At 38.6% G+C, this 16,093-nt stretch overlaps 4 protein-coding genes across 4 annotated transcripts in view; 2 read left to right on the top strand and 2 right to left on the bottom strand.

Annotated features, from left to right (window-relative positions):
• Positions 1 to 524, bottom strand: part of LOC129097422 (palmitoyltransferase ZDHHC18-B-like) — a 9,376-nt gene extending 8,852 nt beyond the window's left edge. Inside the window, exon 1 of the mRNA XM_054606273.1 lies at positions 114 to 524. Within this exon, the coding sequence (XP_054462248.1) occupies positions 114 to 412 (299 nt within the window). The 5' untranslated portion in view covers positions 413 to 524. The remainder of the gene's footprint in view (positions 1 to 113) is intronic.
• Positions 525 to 2,206: 1,682 nt separating this feature from the next.
• On the top strand, positions 2,207 to 7,487 carry kdf1b (keratinocyte differentiation factor 1b). The gene is made up of 4 exons (XM_054606024.1): positions 2,207 to 2,307; positions 3,175 to 4,116; positions 4,234 to 4,320; positions 5,445 to 7,487. Exons 2-4 carry the CDS (start codon positions 3,195 to 3,197, stop codon positions 5,537 to 5,539), a joined length of 1,104 nt encoding a protein of 367 aa, XP_054461999.1. The 5' UTR covers positions 2,207 to 2,307; positions 3,175 to 3,194; the 3' UTR covers positions 5,540 to 7,487.
• A 34-nt stretch (positions 7,488 to 7,521) lies between these two features.
• Positions 7,522 to 8,772, bottom strand: LOC129097239 (nuclear receptor subfamily 0 group B member 2-like). Its single transcript, XM_054606026.1, has 2 exons — positions 8,022 to 8,772; positions 7,522 to 7,936 (listed from the first exon to the last, which is right to left on the bottom strand). The coding sequence occupies exons 1-2, from the start codon at positions 8,551 to 8,553 to the stop codon at positions 7,695 to 7,697; spliced, it is 774 nt and encodes a 257-aa protein (XP_054462001.1). The 5' UTR covers positions 8,554 to 8,772; the 3' UTR covers positions 7,522 to 7,694.
• A 1,496-nt stretch (positions 8,773 to 10,268) lies between these two features.
• On the top strand, positions 10,269 to 15,374 carry nudc (nudC nuclear distribution protein). The gene is made up of 9 exons (XM_054606025.1): positions 10,269 to 10,464; positions 11,093 to 11,170; positions 11,294 to 11,503; positions 11,601 to 11,681; positions 11,795 to 11,908; positions 12,356 to 12,550; positions 13,290 to 13,373; positions 13,461 to 13,579; positions 15,082 to 15,374. Exons 1-9 carry the CDS (start codon positions 10,390 to 10,392, stop codon positions 15,131 to 15,133), a joined length of 1,008 nt encoding a protein of 335 aa, XP_054462000.1. The 5' UTR covers positions 10,269 to 10,389; the 3' UTR covers positions 15,134 to 15,374.
• The last annotated feature ends 719 nt before the right edge of the window (positions 15,375 to 16,093 follow it).

Here is a 16,093-nt window from a genome sequence, read left to right as displayed (position 1 = left end):
TATAACCTGCTCTACTGTTCGGCACACTTCTTACACATCAGAAAGGAGTCAATGCAATGCAAAGATAAGATGCATTGATGTTCATGAGCCCTCATAATAAACAACTCACTCACTCAAATATAAAGAATAATCCACTTGTGATGAGAATAAGGCCCAGGGTGAGGGGCAGGACCCCGCTCTGCCGGGCCACTATGATCCTCCCGTCGCAGTAGAAACGATTCTTTCCTGGGAAAACTTGCCACTTTCTCCTCGGTCCTCTCGGCTCCTCTCTCTGGTCGCTGTGGCCGGGAGGAGGAGGCGGAGGGGCCGGTGTCGGAGTGGGAAGAGCTCGGGGGTCGATTTGTTGATACTCGCAGGTCTTCATGGTTTCACACTGAAGTTTGGGTTGCACTGTCCCGACCGGGGGAGGCATTTGACCAGCCTGGACCCACTGGTCTGCAAAACATCAGCTGACCCAGACCACAGTGAGCATCGCTCCTCCTGCACATGACAACACACACTTTTGCTTTTCTGCACAAGTCCTGCATGCATTAATCAAAATAGATGCATTGATCTCATGCAAAGAGTGTTATTATAGTGTTGCATGAAAGAAAAGAAAAAACGAGTCGGTTCCAGCTGTCGTCAAAGAAAAGGTTTCAAATCCGGTTTGTAGTCTTTCAAAATAAATATCGTGTTAATGTCAATATTTTTAGGGATTGTAATAATCATCGTGACATTTGTGCAAAGTAATAGCCGCATAATGCATTATATTCTTCTCGCATTATATTCTTTATAATATTTGTCTCCATATATAGCCGTCCAAAGTAACATCCGGTAAGTCAACAGCTGTTAACAAAATAAAAGTGGTGATTTTTACTGTTTTTATTGCTTATTTATAATACTTGTATTTTATTTTATTTTATTTTATTTTATTTTATTTTATTTTATTTTATTTTATTTTATTTTATTTTATTTTATTTTATTTTATTTTATTTTATTTTATTTTATCTTGTTTTCTTACTATGTCTCTTGTTTGCACTATATCTATGCTGCTGTAATCCTGTAAATTTCCCCGCTGCAGGACTAATAAATTATTATCTTATTTTATCTTATCCTATCTTATACAGCTGAATAAGTATAGTTATAGGAGCTCAAATGTTGTAACAATAATCACAACACATTATAAAGCATTTTATAATGACTTAAAAGGTCAGGCATAAGAATAACTCATAATGGTTGGTCACTCACTGACATCTGTTTTGCAAGGATCCTGTTTATTTTAATTCCCATAGTTGCAAAACATGATAATATTTTTCAAAGTGCAATATAATCACTGTTATAATGCATCACAATGTGATTTTAAGTTATTCTAAGTTTAAATGAAGTAAGGACATTTCTGAGGTGTTATAAAACCTGGTTATAAGTCACTATAAGTGTTCATTGTTTGCTTACCAGTCAAAAGTTTGGACACACCTTCTCATTTAATATTTTGTCTTTATTTTTATTTTTATTTTTTTCTACATTGTAGATTAATATTGAAGACATCCAAACTATGAAGGAACACATATGGAATTATGTGGTAAACAAACAAATGCTCAACAAACCAGAATATGTTTTATATTTTAGATTCTTCAAAGTAGTTGAATGAGAAGGTGTGTCCAAACTTTTGACTGGTACTGTAAATCATTAAATAATTTCAGACAATTTACTGTTTAGAGGGAGATTTTTATTTTGTGGTGGTGGTGGGGTCAGGGATTACTGTTGTAAAGCATTATACATTTTACAATGTCACCATATGTTTCACTTTTGAAGTGCGCAAGAGGGGTATGCTGTTCTTGGCAGGCAGTCAAAACTTGGCATAACACCAGAAATCATGTCAAAATAAAAGTGTTTAAATGTTGACTTGTGTTTTTTCAGTGTGTGTGTGTGGGGGGGGATGTTATGTTATGCAAATGTTGTATAAAATTATAATGTCAACCTTCTCAACTGATTTAATGACTTTTACAGCGTGTTACCTTTGTAAATACGTGAATCACATCATGGTAAAAATGACTGTGGCAAGTTTACTTGCGTTTTATTTCTGAAGTCATAAAGGGAAGTCCAGCCCCCTGATCCAGCTACCTGGTTGCTTTTCCTCCACCTTGACGCTCAGGTACGGAGCAGGTAGAAAACTCCACTGAAACTGAGTCTTTTTTTTTTTTTTTTTTTTTTTTAAATAGAGTTAAAATACTGGACGATCAAAATGGATCTAAAGCAGAAATATCTAATGTGAGGTGTTGAAGACAACAGTGATCAGTGAAGCCAGCTGGTGGACGCGCAGTGTAAACTGTGAGTTGGGTCATGTTTAGTGAGTAAGTCCTCTAATGGAGGAAAAGAGCCGAGAATGACAAGTCGCCATGAAAGTGAAAATACTTTATGTAATGTTGCATGAAAGGGCTTGGGGCTAAATGTGTGTCACACGTTGACGTATACTTAATGGTAAACTTCTGTGGAGAAAAAAAACCAGATAAATATTATTTAATTTTACTTGTTTGTTCATTGGCTTTTAGTTAATAACTACACGGTAGATAAAGCTCTTGATGTTGTCAATACATATCTATATACCCGAGATAAATTCAGACTCAATAAGACCTTTTGCTTGAAATCTATGCAACCTACAAACAGGTGCATGCTTCCTCTAGTAGAACATGTTTTCACATATGTTTGTGTGCAATAGTGGCTGTCATCAAGCAAGCAAATGTGGCATTAAAGTCCACATTTCTTTGAATTGAGTTTGGTGTAATTGTGTTGATTCAGTGTCGCAGTGTAAACAGGAGAGATGGGTTTGCTTTAAGCTCTTAGCTTGTGGATATGTGGGATTATTTTTGGAACCTTTTTCACATAATATTTATATTTTCTCTTCATTTAACAGTTGCAACGTAACAGATAAGTTCAATTTTAGAAATCCCCCTGACATCATGCAGAGACTAGTTGATTGTCTGTGACTTCATCATCCAGAAAACCAGTTGGGTGACTTCACCTGCCACCTGAGGATAGTAGTTTCGCATTTGTTTTGAAGAGATATGCCCTCAGGTTGTCTCAAGTGATTTTACGTTTAGCAAGCTTTAATAACTTGTTTAGTAATGCAATTTCCCCCAATTTATCAGCATGAAGTTACACCTCAATTGACTTCATTTTTCTCTCATGCTTGTACAGATTTTTGTGGGCAGTAAGTCATGTCCGCTGGCAGTTTGAGGCACAGCTCGGGGCCTGGCAGCTATAAGCATGGAACCAGCCAGAGCAGCAGCCAGAGGTCGTCCTATGAGGAGCGCTGTGTCGACCCAGTGGAAGACCGGCTCCCCATCCCAGAGCTAAAGTCAGTCCACAAAGCTCAGCTGAAAGATGCTAACGGAAGGGAGTCTGAGAGCATTGGCTTCATTCCTGGCTCAGCTGACCCGGCCTCTGCGACACAAACCTGCAATCCCTGCTCTCCTCAGAGGAGCTGTAGGACCTTTGTGTGCAGCATGCTCACCTGCGGCCTGTATAGGGTCTGCCAAAGATCCATCCTCGCTCCGTGCCTGGCGCCAAACGAGAGCTCGCCAGACGAACCAGAGAAGGTGAGCCTCCAATCTGTGAACCCAGAAGGCAACAAAGAGGAGGACGGCGCAGACTGGCTAGGGGACGTCCGCATCGGCGGAGTCAAAGTCAACAGTGCAAGAGAGTATTTGGATGTTGAAACAAAATCTCCATCATATGTGCCTTCGCATGGTGTTCAAACACAGCCCAGCCATCCGTCTCTGCATGAGTCCATGAGGTTCGAAGACTGGGAAGACGGCGAGGAGGACGTGGACTCTCTGATCACTAAGAAGCTGCTGGAGCTCTACTCTGAGTATCAGATTGAAGAGTTGGCCAGGTGCACATCAGACTCTGTGTTTCTGAGGAAGAGCAAGGCCATCAACCACCTCATCAACTCGCTGGCAGAGGAGCACAAAATGGGGGAGCAGGAGGCGGAGTGCCGGCTGGTGCGCGGCATCATTCGCATCAGCACTCGGAAGAGCTCCAAGAGGAGGCCGCACATCTCCAGGATGGAGAGGACGCTGTCGGACAGCGGGAATGAGACGATGAGGGAGAGCGATTCATTTTCAATCAGCAACAACAGTGAGTTATAGTTTTTCACATCATAAAAAAATATCAATGTTGCCTCTGAAATGCCATATAAATTGGCTTTACTGCCATCAAGTAACTCTTCGCTCTCTTTTACTATGTTTGCTCAAGATGATTACAAATCAAATCCAAACATCCAAATATCTGAACTGACGTCCTCTGACAAGTGTGCCAGAGATATGTGGAGGACCAACGGAGGTAAGAAATCTGTCTTTATTGTGTTGTTACATACGCAGTATACATACCTCATACTGTTTTTAATGAAAGAAGGATGTAACTTGAACAGTGCGTCATTAACTTATTTCATTTTCTAGTTTGATTAATGGCTTTAAAATAATGTGCGTGTTTTGTTTTCCATAACTTGGCTGTTATAATAAGGGAAGTTCGTCATGCATGTGTGCCAACAGTGGCTGCCCTTGTAGTATTTATCTAGCAGCATAAACCTGGGTTTGTTTTCATCATAAATAGCTCAACACCCGTTTGACTTCCTGATTAATTCTGTTCCGGCTTTTAGTATCCACTTTTTTCTGATAAGACAAAGAGTCTGAATTTGAAAGAGATTAAGAACTGGGTTTTGCCAGATGTTGCAGTAAATCAATTTATTTAGATTATTTGATTTTTTTTATTTTGGTGATAGAATGTCTCAATGCAGGTTCGGTGCTGTAGCCTCAGTATCAGCCATAGCCATTCTGATCTCTAGATTGGATTTAGATTTTTCATATTTAATAAATTAATTTCAGTTAAAATTTCTTTAAACTTTATGACCCAAAATTGGTCTACATCAGTGGTTCTCAAACTTTTTCTTTCATGCCACAAGAATAACAAAAATAGCCATGCCTTCTGCGCATGAATCAAAATACACTGCCCAAAGCCGTCACAGGTTTAAGACATAAAGACACCACAAAGTTCTACTGAACTTTTTTTATTTTTTTCATCAAATTTGTATTGATTTTCAAGATAGGCAGGAATGTGTATCAGGTGACTTGTGTGCGTCTTCATGCACACGCCTGAAAACAAACAAAACCGAGGGCCCTCGGGTAAAAACGTAATGCTCTTAAGTGGTGAAAAATTTCCCAGGGTATCTTTAAGTCAAACAAGTATTTTTCCCTTTTATGGAGAAAGGCTGATTATCTGTACACAGTCTCCAAGAGTGTGACAGTAACTCCTATTGTATTTTATCAATTTCCAACGTACTAGTAACGTAAAATATCCCACTTGTGAATGTGAAATGATTTCTAGTTGCAGTGCACTCTGAATAGGGAAGGCATTAAGCAGAATTAAAGCTGAAACATGACCGTGTTTGTTTTGTCTTTGTATTATAGGTCATACTTCCAGTTCTCCATCAGCCTACTCCCCTTCTCACACAGAGACTAATTCTTCAGGTGTCCCACTAATTCGCACCTCTGTGAGAACATGATTCCTGCTCCACAATGGCCATCTATGCTTGAATTATTTGTCTCGCTGTGTCCACAAGGTCACGTATGGGGACGTTGAAAGGCGACACTACTTGCACAGGAGTCTCTGGCTGAGCCAAGCTCTTTTTTTTTTTTTTTTTAAGAGACCACGGCTTCGCTGTGGGAAAAAGAAAATGTGAATATTCACATTGTCTGAAGGACTTCAGTGAACTCAGGTCTCTGTGTGTAGATATTTATGTTTGATGAATAGTATGTGCATGTTTGAAGGATTGCTTGATTGAGACCTTGTCCAGCAGGAAGATATCTTTATGGCTCTTATTGTATCACGTTTAACCGACCCCTTGTCCTTGAAGGAGAGTTGTGTTCTTGAACGCTGACTCATTTTGGCTGGTCAGATTATTCTGCTGTTGTTGTGCAAAGGACATTTGGATTTAGTTCTGTAAATTGTATATATATAAAAAAAAAAATTGGCACATTTCATCATCATTTTATTTTAATCTATATAATTTGTGTGATTTTTAAACTGTATTCAATGCTTTTCAATCCATTGGTTATGTATCACATATTTACAGTTAATGATTCCAGATGAATGATCAGAAATGATGCTCTGAGAGTTTTCATAATTTGCCATATTTCATACGGATGTTAGAGGCATTATGTTGCAAGTTGTTGTGAATGGATGAAGAAACGATATTTGACAGGAAGAATTTTTTTTATATTATGGCTTAAATCCTCTATTATCCTCTAATATTGGGTGGAATTTTTTGTTTTTTTTATGTGTGCGTCTGATAGTACAGTAGAAATAACAATAGAAAAAGAACAGTTCAACATTTGTTGGGGGGAAATGAGCTACTTTGCTTTCTTGCAGAGAGCTACAGGCCATATGAAAGTGGTATCTTCTTGCCAAGTTAATGATATTTGTTTTTTCCCCTTAAGAAATTCAAGTTCAAAGGTACAGAAATGAATTGTGAAAATGCTGGGGGTTTTTTTTGCTATTGTGAGGTTAATGATGTTCATATAGTGTGGATCATGTTTTTCTTTCTTTAAAGCTGATTATTATATATAGTGTAATAACGTGAAGCTCATAAAGCAAAAATAGCTGTTTGTGACCGTCCTGTCTGTACTCCAGTGTCAAATTGTAAGATGTTATGAAAGCAGCTAGTCTAATATAATGTACTAGAACTATAATGACTTTTTCATGACTCAAGGAGTGAATGTCTGTTTTCCTACCCCGGCCATGCTTGCCGTGTTTGCTCCTGGTTTCTGATGGGAATTTGGCCAGCTGACTCTGCTGGAATTTATTCAGCCCTGTGTGCTTTCTTATCAGCGTTAGCTTATGGACCCTATTGTAATACCTTCAGTTAACACACATGGGCAGCTAATCCACATGCTTAAATAATACTGTCCAGGTTACACTCTTGCCTCCAAGGATCTAACCGCTTGTGCCTCATTCAGTTGCAAGTATAGAAAAAACAAATAGTGACAGAGATCATTTAAGTAACGTAACACCACGGTGTAGTTTTAGTGTGTCAGGAACTTGGCTGCAACATCACTGTGGTTATAATGAAATGGTGTGAAACTGGTTGCTCAGGTTTTCGACTAGAAGCAGAAAATGCAACTATATTTACGAGGTGATTAACGTGTCTGTGTCATATAATCTTTATCTATATGATTATTATTATCATATTTCACCAAACTGGTTGACTTACCTGCTAAATCTTATCATTTTGTTCTCAATAGCACATTAGATTTTCTCAGAAGGTTTCCTCAAATTCAGAAGTATAATCACCAAGTGTTGCACTTTGTATTTTAAGCGAACGGTGTGTTGGCAGGTTGTTCTAGTGACACCAACCTGCCTTTTAACTGATTTCTTGTTGTAAAAATAATAAAGTGAATGAAGTGAAACAAAAAGGAGAAATTGTTTGTTTGTCATTTGCCACATATGGCCACATGAGGGAGTCAAAGTACACTTATAACAGGATCATTTCTTCAAAAGTTTTGATTTATATGCGTTCACACAAGTCATGCAGTTCTCAAACTTTATAAAACAGAAGAACGTATTAAAAGGTTTATTTAATGAGCTTTTTTTAAACAAAGATTCACTATAAAAGTCCATATTACAACACTAAACTCACATAAGGCTTTCTCACTGGGATCTCAATCCACAAACAACATCTCCGTTAATAAATGTAACATATTTGTGTTGCCAATTACTGGCTTAAAGAAGAGCTCCGTGACCAAACTATGGCTGACAGTCTGAACGGTGGAGGCTGCTAGAAGAAGGTGACTGAAGCGAGCGGTGTCCTCTGGGTGCAGGAGGTGGAGGATTTCTTGCAGAGCTCTCTGAGCTTCCTGTTGGAGGCCTTCAATCAACAACAAGGCGCTCAATCCTTCAACAGCTGTAGCAGATAAAGAGAGTTTCCTGTTTAACCACATATCACATATTCAACAAATGAATTAGCTAATAAAAATGAGTTATTTTACCTGGGTTAAACAGCAAAGCCCCTTTAAGGTAAGCATACTCCTTCGGACTGAGATCCAGATTCCACAGTTTATGCAAGCAAGTTCTCAAGTTTTGGACTTCAGCAAGACTTGGTAGGTCAGTGAGTCCTGGTCCGAGCAGAATCTGTCTAAGGATACTTGAATTTGGTACATCAGTCACCTCAAAGGCTATCTTTTCTTGGGCAAGCCCCAGAACAAATAGAGGAACCCAGCAGTGTCTTAATAAAGATGACTGATCTCCCGACGGTAGCTGACTGAAGGATGGTAAACTCCTCACAAAGCCGACGGTCTTGACCAGCACGCTGGAGGCCACTTGGCAGGTGGCCTTTGGGTCCTTAAGGCAAACCGTCCGTCTCTGCTCACAGTGGCAGATGTGTGCCGTGGCGTTACGGTTCAGTTTGTCGTTGAGGTAGCCACTCTTGCTCCCACTCAATATGTTATAAAGGATGGTGTGAGGATGCTGATCCAGGTAACCAGAGCAGGAGTGGTTTGTTATCTCTTCCATAGGAAACATTGTGAAGGAAAAAGTATCCGCAGAACGACAAGCTCCAGAAATCCTGAACTAGTGAACTCCACAAACTCAGGCCCGACTGTATTTATCCAGGATGTGGCATGCTCAGCCTTGACCCTCCTTTTTTTAGGACCCTGCATTTGAGGGGGAAAAAGTGACCCTAGACTTCCCATGCAGACGGATCTAGGTTCTCTCCACGTGGCGGCGATAAGGCTAGTTCAACTCTGCAGCTGAACAGGGAAGGGAAATGCAGAAGCTGGCGGGGTGAATGACATTTATCATGTTTACTTCAGCCATTAACTCAGCCTGTACCAGTCTATCAAGGACTGACGGGGTCAACGCACAGGATGCCACCTGACCTGTGTCCCAGTTACACCTTAGAACTACATGAAAGGACTTTTTAACAGGTTATGAGGATAACAACTCTGCTGTCAGATCAGATATGGTTTGATTTGTAGGTGATTTAATGCACTGGCACAAATTCTGCCTTGACTGCATGAAATAAGATTTACTGTTATGAACATCTTGCACAAGATATATGCAACTAACTATTTGGAAACGCCTCATAAAGTAGCATGCTTAATTAATGTGTAATCAGTTCATTGACATTCCCCTACGGATACTGTAATCTGGGCCGCAGACAGAGCTGTGAACTCCAGTAGCAATAGATATCACTTTCTAATACTTTATGTGCTCTATAATAACCCTAGTTGTCAGTGAAAATACTTTTTATGATTTATAACATAATCTGTTTATAATACTTGTTACATCTTAAAAGGTAACTGGCTTATCTTTGACATAACCGTTAAACTGGTATAAACAATCCAACTGCTTTGTTGATAGCCTCCATAATTGTAATTTAGGCTACAAATTATGACAAACAATTTTATTTCAGAATTGGCAAATTTGGAAATTAGCCTACTTGAAGCCTTTGAAGAAGCTATATCAGGAAAAAAAACACCACCATTGTCCAGGGCCTACAGGTGTCACTAATAACTATAACGATCATTTTCCTGGTAAGGCAAGAGAAACTATCTGTGGTCAAAAATTGAAATAATAAATACATTTAAAAAAGACTATTTCAAGCCTTACATTCTAATTAATAAATGTTAAAACTTCAGTAGTAAATTCAGAATCGTATTCCACTAATTAAGCCACCTTTTACCTTGCAAATAGTTATTATGACATAAAGGCTTATAATACATATTTCTTTCATTTTAAGCTGTTATTCTGAAAATGCCTCTGAATAAGATAAGATAAGATAAGATAAGATAATCCTTTATTAGTCCCGCAGCGGGGAAATTTGCAGGCTTACAGCAGCATAGAGTAAAGTACACACAAGAGACATAGTAAAGAAAGACAAGATAAAAAAAAAAAATGAAAAAAAAAAAAAATATATATATATATATATATATATATATATTTATTTTCTCTACTAATGTAATATTATTTTCTACTATATTGTGGCTATGAACTCACGAGGGCAAACTTAAATTAATACAGCAATTATTTTAATAATTTTTAAACGCAATTATTTAAAAAAAAATTGCGTTTAAAAATGATGATATAGTGGTTTAAAAAAATTATATTTACAATAAAATCACATGCTCTAGCTTTTTTCTCTAGAATATTCTTCCCGGGCGCATCGGTCGCACCAACGCTCTCACCTCATTGGACAGTTTAGCTGTCATTTAAAACCCGCCCTTCCTATTGGACGAATCTTACGTGGGCGGGGTTTGTTTCCAGGAAGTGAGTTGTGCGACCAGAGACCACGGGGCCTAACTCAACTTTCTGCTTGTCATTCGGACTGTTAACTCACCCGTACCTCCATCTACAAACATGGGCGATGATGAAGAGAAGTATGACGGCATGTTGCTTGTTATGGCGCAACAACACGAAGGAGGAATACAGGAGGTAACGCACATGTTCATGCTACCTTGCTAGCATTGATGCTAGTTAGCTTTAAGAGCTAGTTATGCTAAGCACACCTCGCCTGTAATTCAGAAAAGCAGATGTTTTCATGTGCAGGTGTTATCTGATGTTTTCATCACAACAGGCAGTAACTATACGTATGTGTTGAATGTGTGAACACGTGACTCTCAAAATGTCAGTAAAATGTCCTTATTTGTTTTTATTAAACTAATTTAATAAATATGTCATTTAGGAAATTACATTTCCTAAATGACATATTTTTTACTATGAATATTTGTTACACAATGACCCATTTGTATGTGTAGCACTGAGGTGCTGGGCCCTGTGTGGGTGGTGACACAGGAGTATTTGAGATGGCTGAGACTGTCAATTAAATTAAAATCTGAAGACTATCTGGTGCAGATGTGCAGTGTTTGTTAAATCATAATTAATGTAAAGGATGTGCAGAGGTCATGGAGGATGGGAAGACAATTCTCTGTTTATGTAAACCAGCCATGAAGTTCAAATATAGAGGCACCATCATATAATCATGTCAATAATTCTCAAGCACAAATTCATCTGTTAAAACTGTTTTATTTGATATTTGAGATGTGTATTTTTCTCTCAACAGTTAGTAAACACATTTTTCAGCTTCCTCCGCCGCAAAACTGATTTCTTCACTGGTGGTGAACCGGGAGCTCCAGAGAAGGTGAGGAGCCCTGTCACTGGATCTGCAGCGAATGTGACATTTGATACTACGCACTGTGTGTCTATGTCATGACACAGACATGCCATCACTTATGCATCATTTCTGATCATCTCTTTCCTCCAGCTGGTCAAAGAGTCTCTGGCCCACCACAGTCAGCTAGCGCTGAAGTCCCACAAAGAGAAGCAGAATAAACAGGAGAAGGAAAAGAAAGAGAAAGTTGAAAGAGCTGCCAAGCTGGCAGAGGAAAAGAAGAAAAAGACAAATGTAGACGGTCCCAGAATTCAGGAACTGACTGATGAAGAAGCAGAGAAACTTCAGTCTGAACTTGACAAGGTGAACGCCGGGAGCCTTGATGCGCTGTCACTTGAGAATCACTGTTCTTCTTTTACAAATATTATTTATTTATTTGTTTTTTATATATGTATTGTAGAAAAAGAAAGAAGAGGAGAAAAAGAAGAATGCAACAACAAATGTGGAGAAGTCATCTGACAAAGTAGAAAAAGAGAAGGGGGTGAGTGAACAGTTGGAAGTTTCTAGAGTTAAATGTTGGTTAAAGTGTTTTGTGCTGACCAACAGTTAAAACTGTTTCTGCTGATGTACTCATCTTCATTTCTATTTCCCCAGTCTGACTCAGACGGAGAGGAGGATGAGAAGGACAAAGATAAACTGAAGCCCAACTCAGAAAACGGAGCTGACCTGCCAAACTATAGGTGGACACAGTCCCTGTCTGAAGTTGATGTGAGTGCCTTTTAAGAATAATGCTTTGGCTCGTTTCTGCATCACCAACTTAAGTTTCCCAAGCCTCTCACAGTAGATGTTTTGGTGCTCAAGTAGCGAGATTCTTTACCAAAAACCCATGACAGTGACTTAACAAGACAGATCCTTTCCTGACTGTTTACTACTACTGGCCTAGATCTCTGTTGTGATGAGCAAGTGCTTGCCCTCTGCCACCTGCCTGACTCATCTGAAATCATGTCGACTCGTGGGAACATTGTTGACATGCATCTACCCTTGAGAAAACCAGCACTTGTTTAATCTCATACCTCCACAGATCCTCTCCACATCCTGACTATTTTATCTCGACACATCTCCTGTCTGTCGTGTCCAGTGTGTGTTTGGCTTGTTATTGTAATTCTGATAGCCCTAAATAAATCTAACGATATACATTTTACCATCCTTCTTCAGCTGTCCGTGCCTTTCGATGTGAAGTTCCGCATTAAGGGGAGAGACGTAGTGGTGGACATCCAGCGACGCTCCATCAAGGTCGGCCTGAAGGGACACCCCCCTATTATTGAAGGAGAGCTTTACAACGAGGTGAAGGTAGAAGAAAGCTCCTGGCTCATTGACGACGGCAAGGTTGTTACAGTCCACTTGGAAAAGGTAAGAACAGGGTTTGTGTGGGTCTCTGTAGATTAGGGCTGTAACGAATGTCTTTTACATTTTTACATTCAAAGCTTCTATTAAGGTTTTGGAAAGAAGCTTTGATGTCTGAAGTGACATCGTCCTAAAAAAAATGTAATCCTTGAGGGAAAAATCTCAATTAAATAAAGTGAGTCATGGGATTAAATGAGTTAGTCTTTTTTTGGTAAGTGGGAGGGACAACTTTTGTTCGCGGTGAAAATGTTTGTTTTTGAAAGGCTAAAATATGGATTGAGAGAGTATTTTATTAAATAAAACATGTAGTGAATTCAGGAAATGATTACATTTATATATTTGTTATAGTTCATTTTGACTTTTGGACTTGGCAACGCTCTGAAGTTTTTGGAAATGTTTGGATCACATGATTCGGAAAGTATCCTACATTTGTATATGGAGAGGTTTAGCCTTGCATAATGAAATAGGGGAAACACTGATTATAGTAGCCTAATCTTTATCTGCAACTGTGCAGAAACACCAGGTTTAAACAGAATCACAAGACATGCAAAAAAAAGAAAAAAGGTGTTCAGCATTCAAATGTTGATTTTTGATTCTGAATGCTAACATTCTGAATGAAGCTTCAAACCATTCGTTACAGCCCTATTGTAGATTATTACCATTGATCTGTTTCTCTTCAGCAGTAACAAAGTCAATGAAAGAACCGCTGAGATGTTGAGCCTGATCGTTTATTATTTAATTCCAGATTAATAAAATGGAGTGGTGGAGCAAGATTGTGACCACAGATCCAGAAATAAACACCAAGAAAGTCTGTCCAGAAAACTCAAAGGTAAAAGGATGTTTTCTCTCTCTCCTATACATCTACAGTAACGACTTCCTGCCTCATCCTAACTGTTTGTTTTTTCCTGCTGAGCAGCTGTCAGACCTGGACGGGGAGACGCGTGGTATGGTGGAGAAGATGATGTACGACCAGAGACAGAAATCAATGGGCCTACCTACATCTGAAGAGCAGAAGAAACAAGACATTCTTAAAAAGTGAGTTTCCTGTGTTGCACCAAATAATACAGGTGTTTTGTTCAGCTCAGTTTTTGTTGTCATGAAGTTGTTTTTATTCTGTCAGCTGACATCTTAGGTGTTTTTATTGCTTACTTTCCAAGAAGACATTGTATTTAGGGTTAGTTTAAGAGAGTTTATGATCTACAAAAAATGTATAAGAGTGAATTTGAAAGCTGCCTTTCTAGTTTTGCCCTTAGTGTAACCTATTCGTGCTCATGGTTACTCTAGAACAATACCTAATAGAAAGCTAATACTAAAGGTTTAGGATGTACCAAGTTGGTTTTGGTGCACTTTAAAAGTATTACTCTTACTAATCCAGGGGAAAAACGTTGTAGAAAGCCTTTTGAGTTTCCAGAGTGAGCTATGTGAAATCTGATGGAAGTCCTCAAGTGATGTTGGTTGGGGCTGAAAAGTTTGAAAATGGGGAAAAAAATAATTTGAAGGTGTGGAGTCAGAAAGAAGAGAGCCAATCCTGTAGCCCGCTCCTCATCTTTGTGTCAGGCCGGCAACACAAACCTGTTTCAAGTGTCTACAAGCTGATTTTGATGTGCAGGATAACAGAAAACCAATAGAGTAAAGAAAACTTGGTATACTTAAAAAAATGGTGTATAACATTTATGTTAAATAGGCTCAAATTAAAACAAAAAACACTCTTTTTAAAGAAGAAACCATTTTTTTCATGCAGAGTTGAAATAAAATGGTGCTTTAACGTCATGAACGTACCACAGTATGTCGTGATGGTTCAGAACATGACACACTGATAGAGGATAGTCAGTAGTGTGAGGACCAGTAGTCTCCTCCCTCCACTGAGTCAGTTGTCCGACCATGACGCATCATGTCAAATATTACACAAAGCAGTATTTAACTAAGACCTGGATAACGATGTAGAGGATGCTATCTTTACTGCAGTACCTGACCTTCTGTCCCTCCTCCTGCTGCGCTTAGCTCAGAACAGAGGAGATGTGTCTGTAAAACTGCCTCTAAAGATCGTTTATAGTTTTATAAGGGTTAAACAATACTACTGAGATGTCTGTGGTCAGGATAGCTGCTCCTAGAGTTGTTTTATGACACAAAGTTCATTGTGAACATCTCAGAGGTATCGTGTATCGTTTCCTTGTTTATGCTTTTTTATTTTTTATTCACTCCGTAGCCAAATGGCAGTGTTAAAGGTAGAAGATGTTTTCTGTCTGTGGCCTGCAGAGAAATGTTGAGTATCCAGAAAAGAAACATACCTCAAACAGTTATGTAAAACAAAAATATTAATAATAATATAAAACAAACGAGTAAAGAAGGCATGTGGAGAGGGAGATGAGAAAGTAAAGCTATTAGTTAATAGATCGTTGGAAAATCGATTTCTAAATATAATGATAAATAACATTGTTCTGTAATAGAAAGCAGTTGGAAATGTAATTTCAAATAATAGACCGACTGAAAACATCTTGTTTCGTTGTTTCTGACTCTGACATCTTCTGTCTCTGCAGGTTCATGTCCCAGCACCCAGAGATGGATTTCTCAAAAGCCAAATTCAGCTGAGACTCTCAGTTAAATCCACATCATGACTCATGTGCATCATATCAGAGCCGAAGTCAGGCACCCTCCATCTGGTCTCTCCACACTGACGGAGATGTTTTTTGTTGACTAACATGTCTGAAGAGCGTTGATGTCATCATAATAAAGTTGATGACTGAAATGCCCCTGTTTGCCCTTTTGCATGTCGTCTCAATATTTAAAGATATGTCTGGATCTTTTTTTTTTTTTAAATAAATGACTTTAAAATCAAGGTGATGTGTTTCATGAGTGTTTTTTATTTTTCATTTTATTTATTTTTACCTTTTTATTTAACCAGATAATTCATTTGAGAACCAATTCTCATTTACAGTGACGACCTGGCCAAGACGCAGCGACAGAAGGCATTAAAACATAGATACAACTTGTGCAATAAACATAATAATAATAAACAGACATATTTAAAACATCACAACATGTACAGTATATACTTTCATAAATCTCTGTACTGTGTTCTAGAGAGGCAAGTTACAAAAGCTGGTGCACAGATCAGAAACTCACCTTTTTCATGGCTCACTTTTGTATTTTTACTGGCCATGAATTTTTAAGTTCACGACCTTGGAGAGTTCAAGGCCAAGACCAGTGATTTTACAATCCTCAGAGTCAATGAACTCAGACATGTGTTCTGTTTGGATCCCATCCAAAGGCTAGTGGCCTACAATGACAGCAGGTTCTCCTACAGCTGTCACTATGCAGATTAATAGCATAGTTCTGGAAGTGTTGATGTGGATGGCACAGAAGTCTACACAGAAAATAACTAATACAAATATATAACATTTCCGGTAACTTATATTAGGCTTCCTGTTTACCTTTGAAATGTTCACATAAGGTATAACGCACCTTGCAGACCTTGCAAAGAGTTTTAATTTTGAACCACAAGGGTGCAGTGTTCTCCTTAAAGTCTAAAGAGGGCTTTTGGAAGTATTA

The sequence above is a fragment of the Anoplopoma fimbria genome, chromosome 10, assembly GCF_027596085.1.
Source record: "Anoplopoma fimbria isolate UVic2021 breed Golden Eagle Sablefish chromosome 10, Afim_UVic_2022, whole genome shotgun sequence".
Lineage (NCBI taxonomy): Eukaryota > Metazoa > Chordata > Actinopteri > Perciformes > Anoplopomatidae > Anoplopoma > Anoplopoma fimbria.
This window is presented reverse-complemented; position numbering and strand designations above follow the sequence as displayed.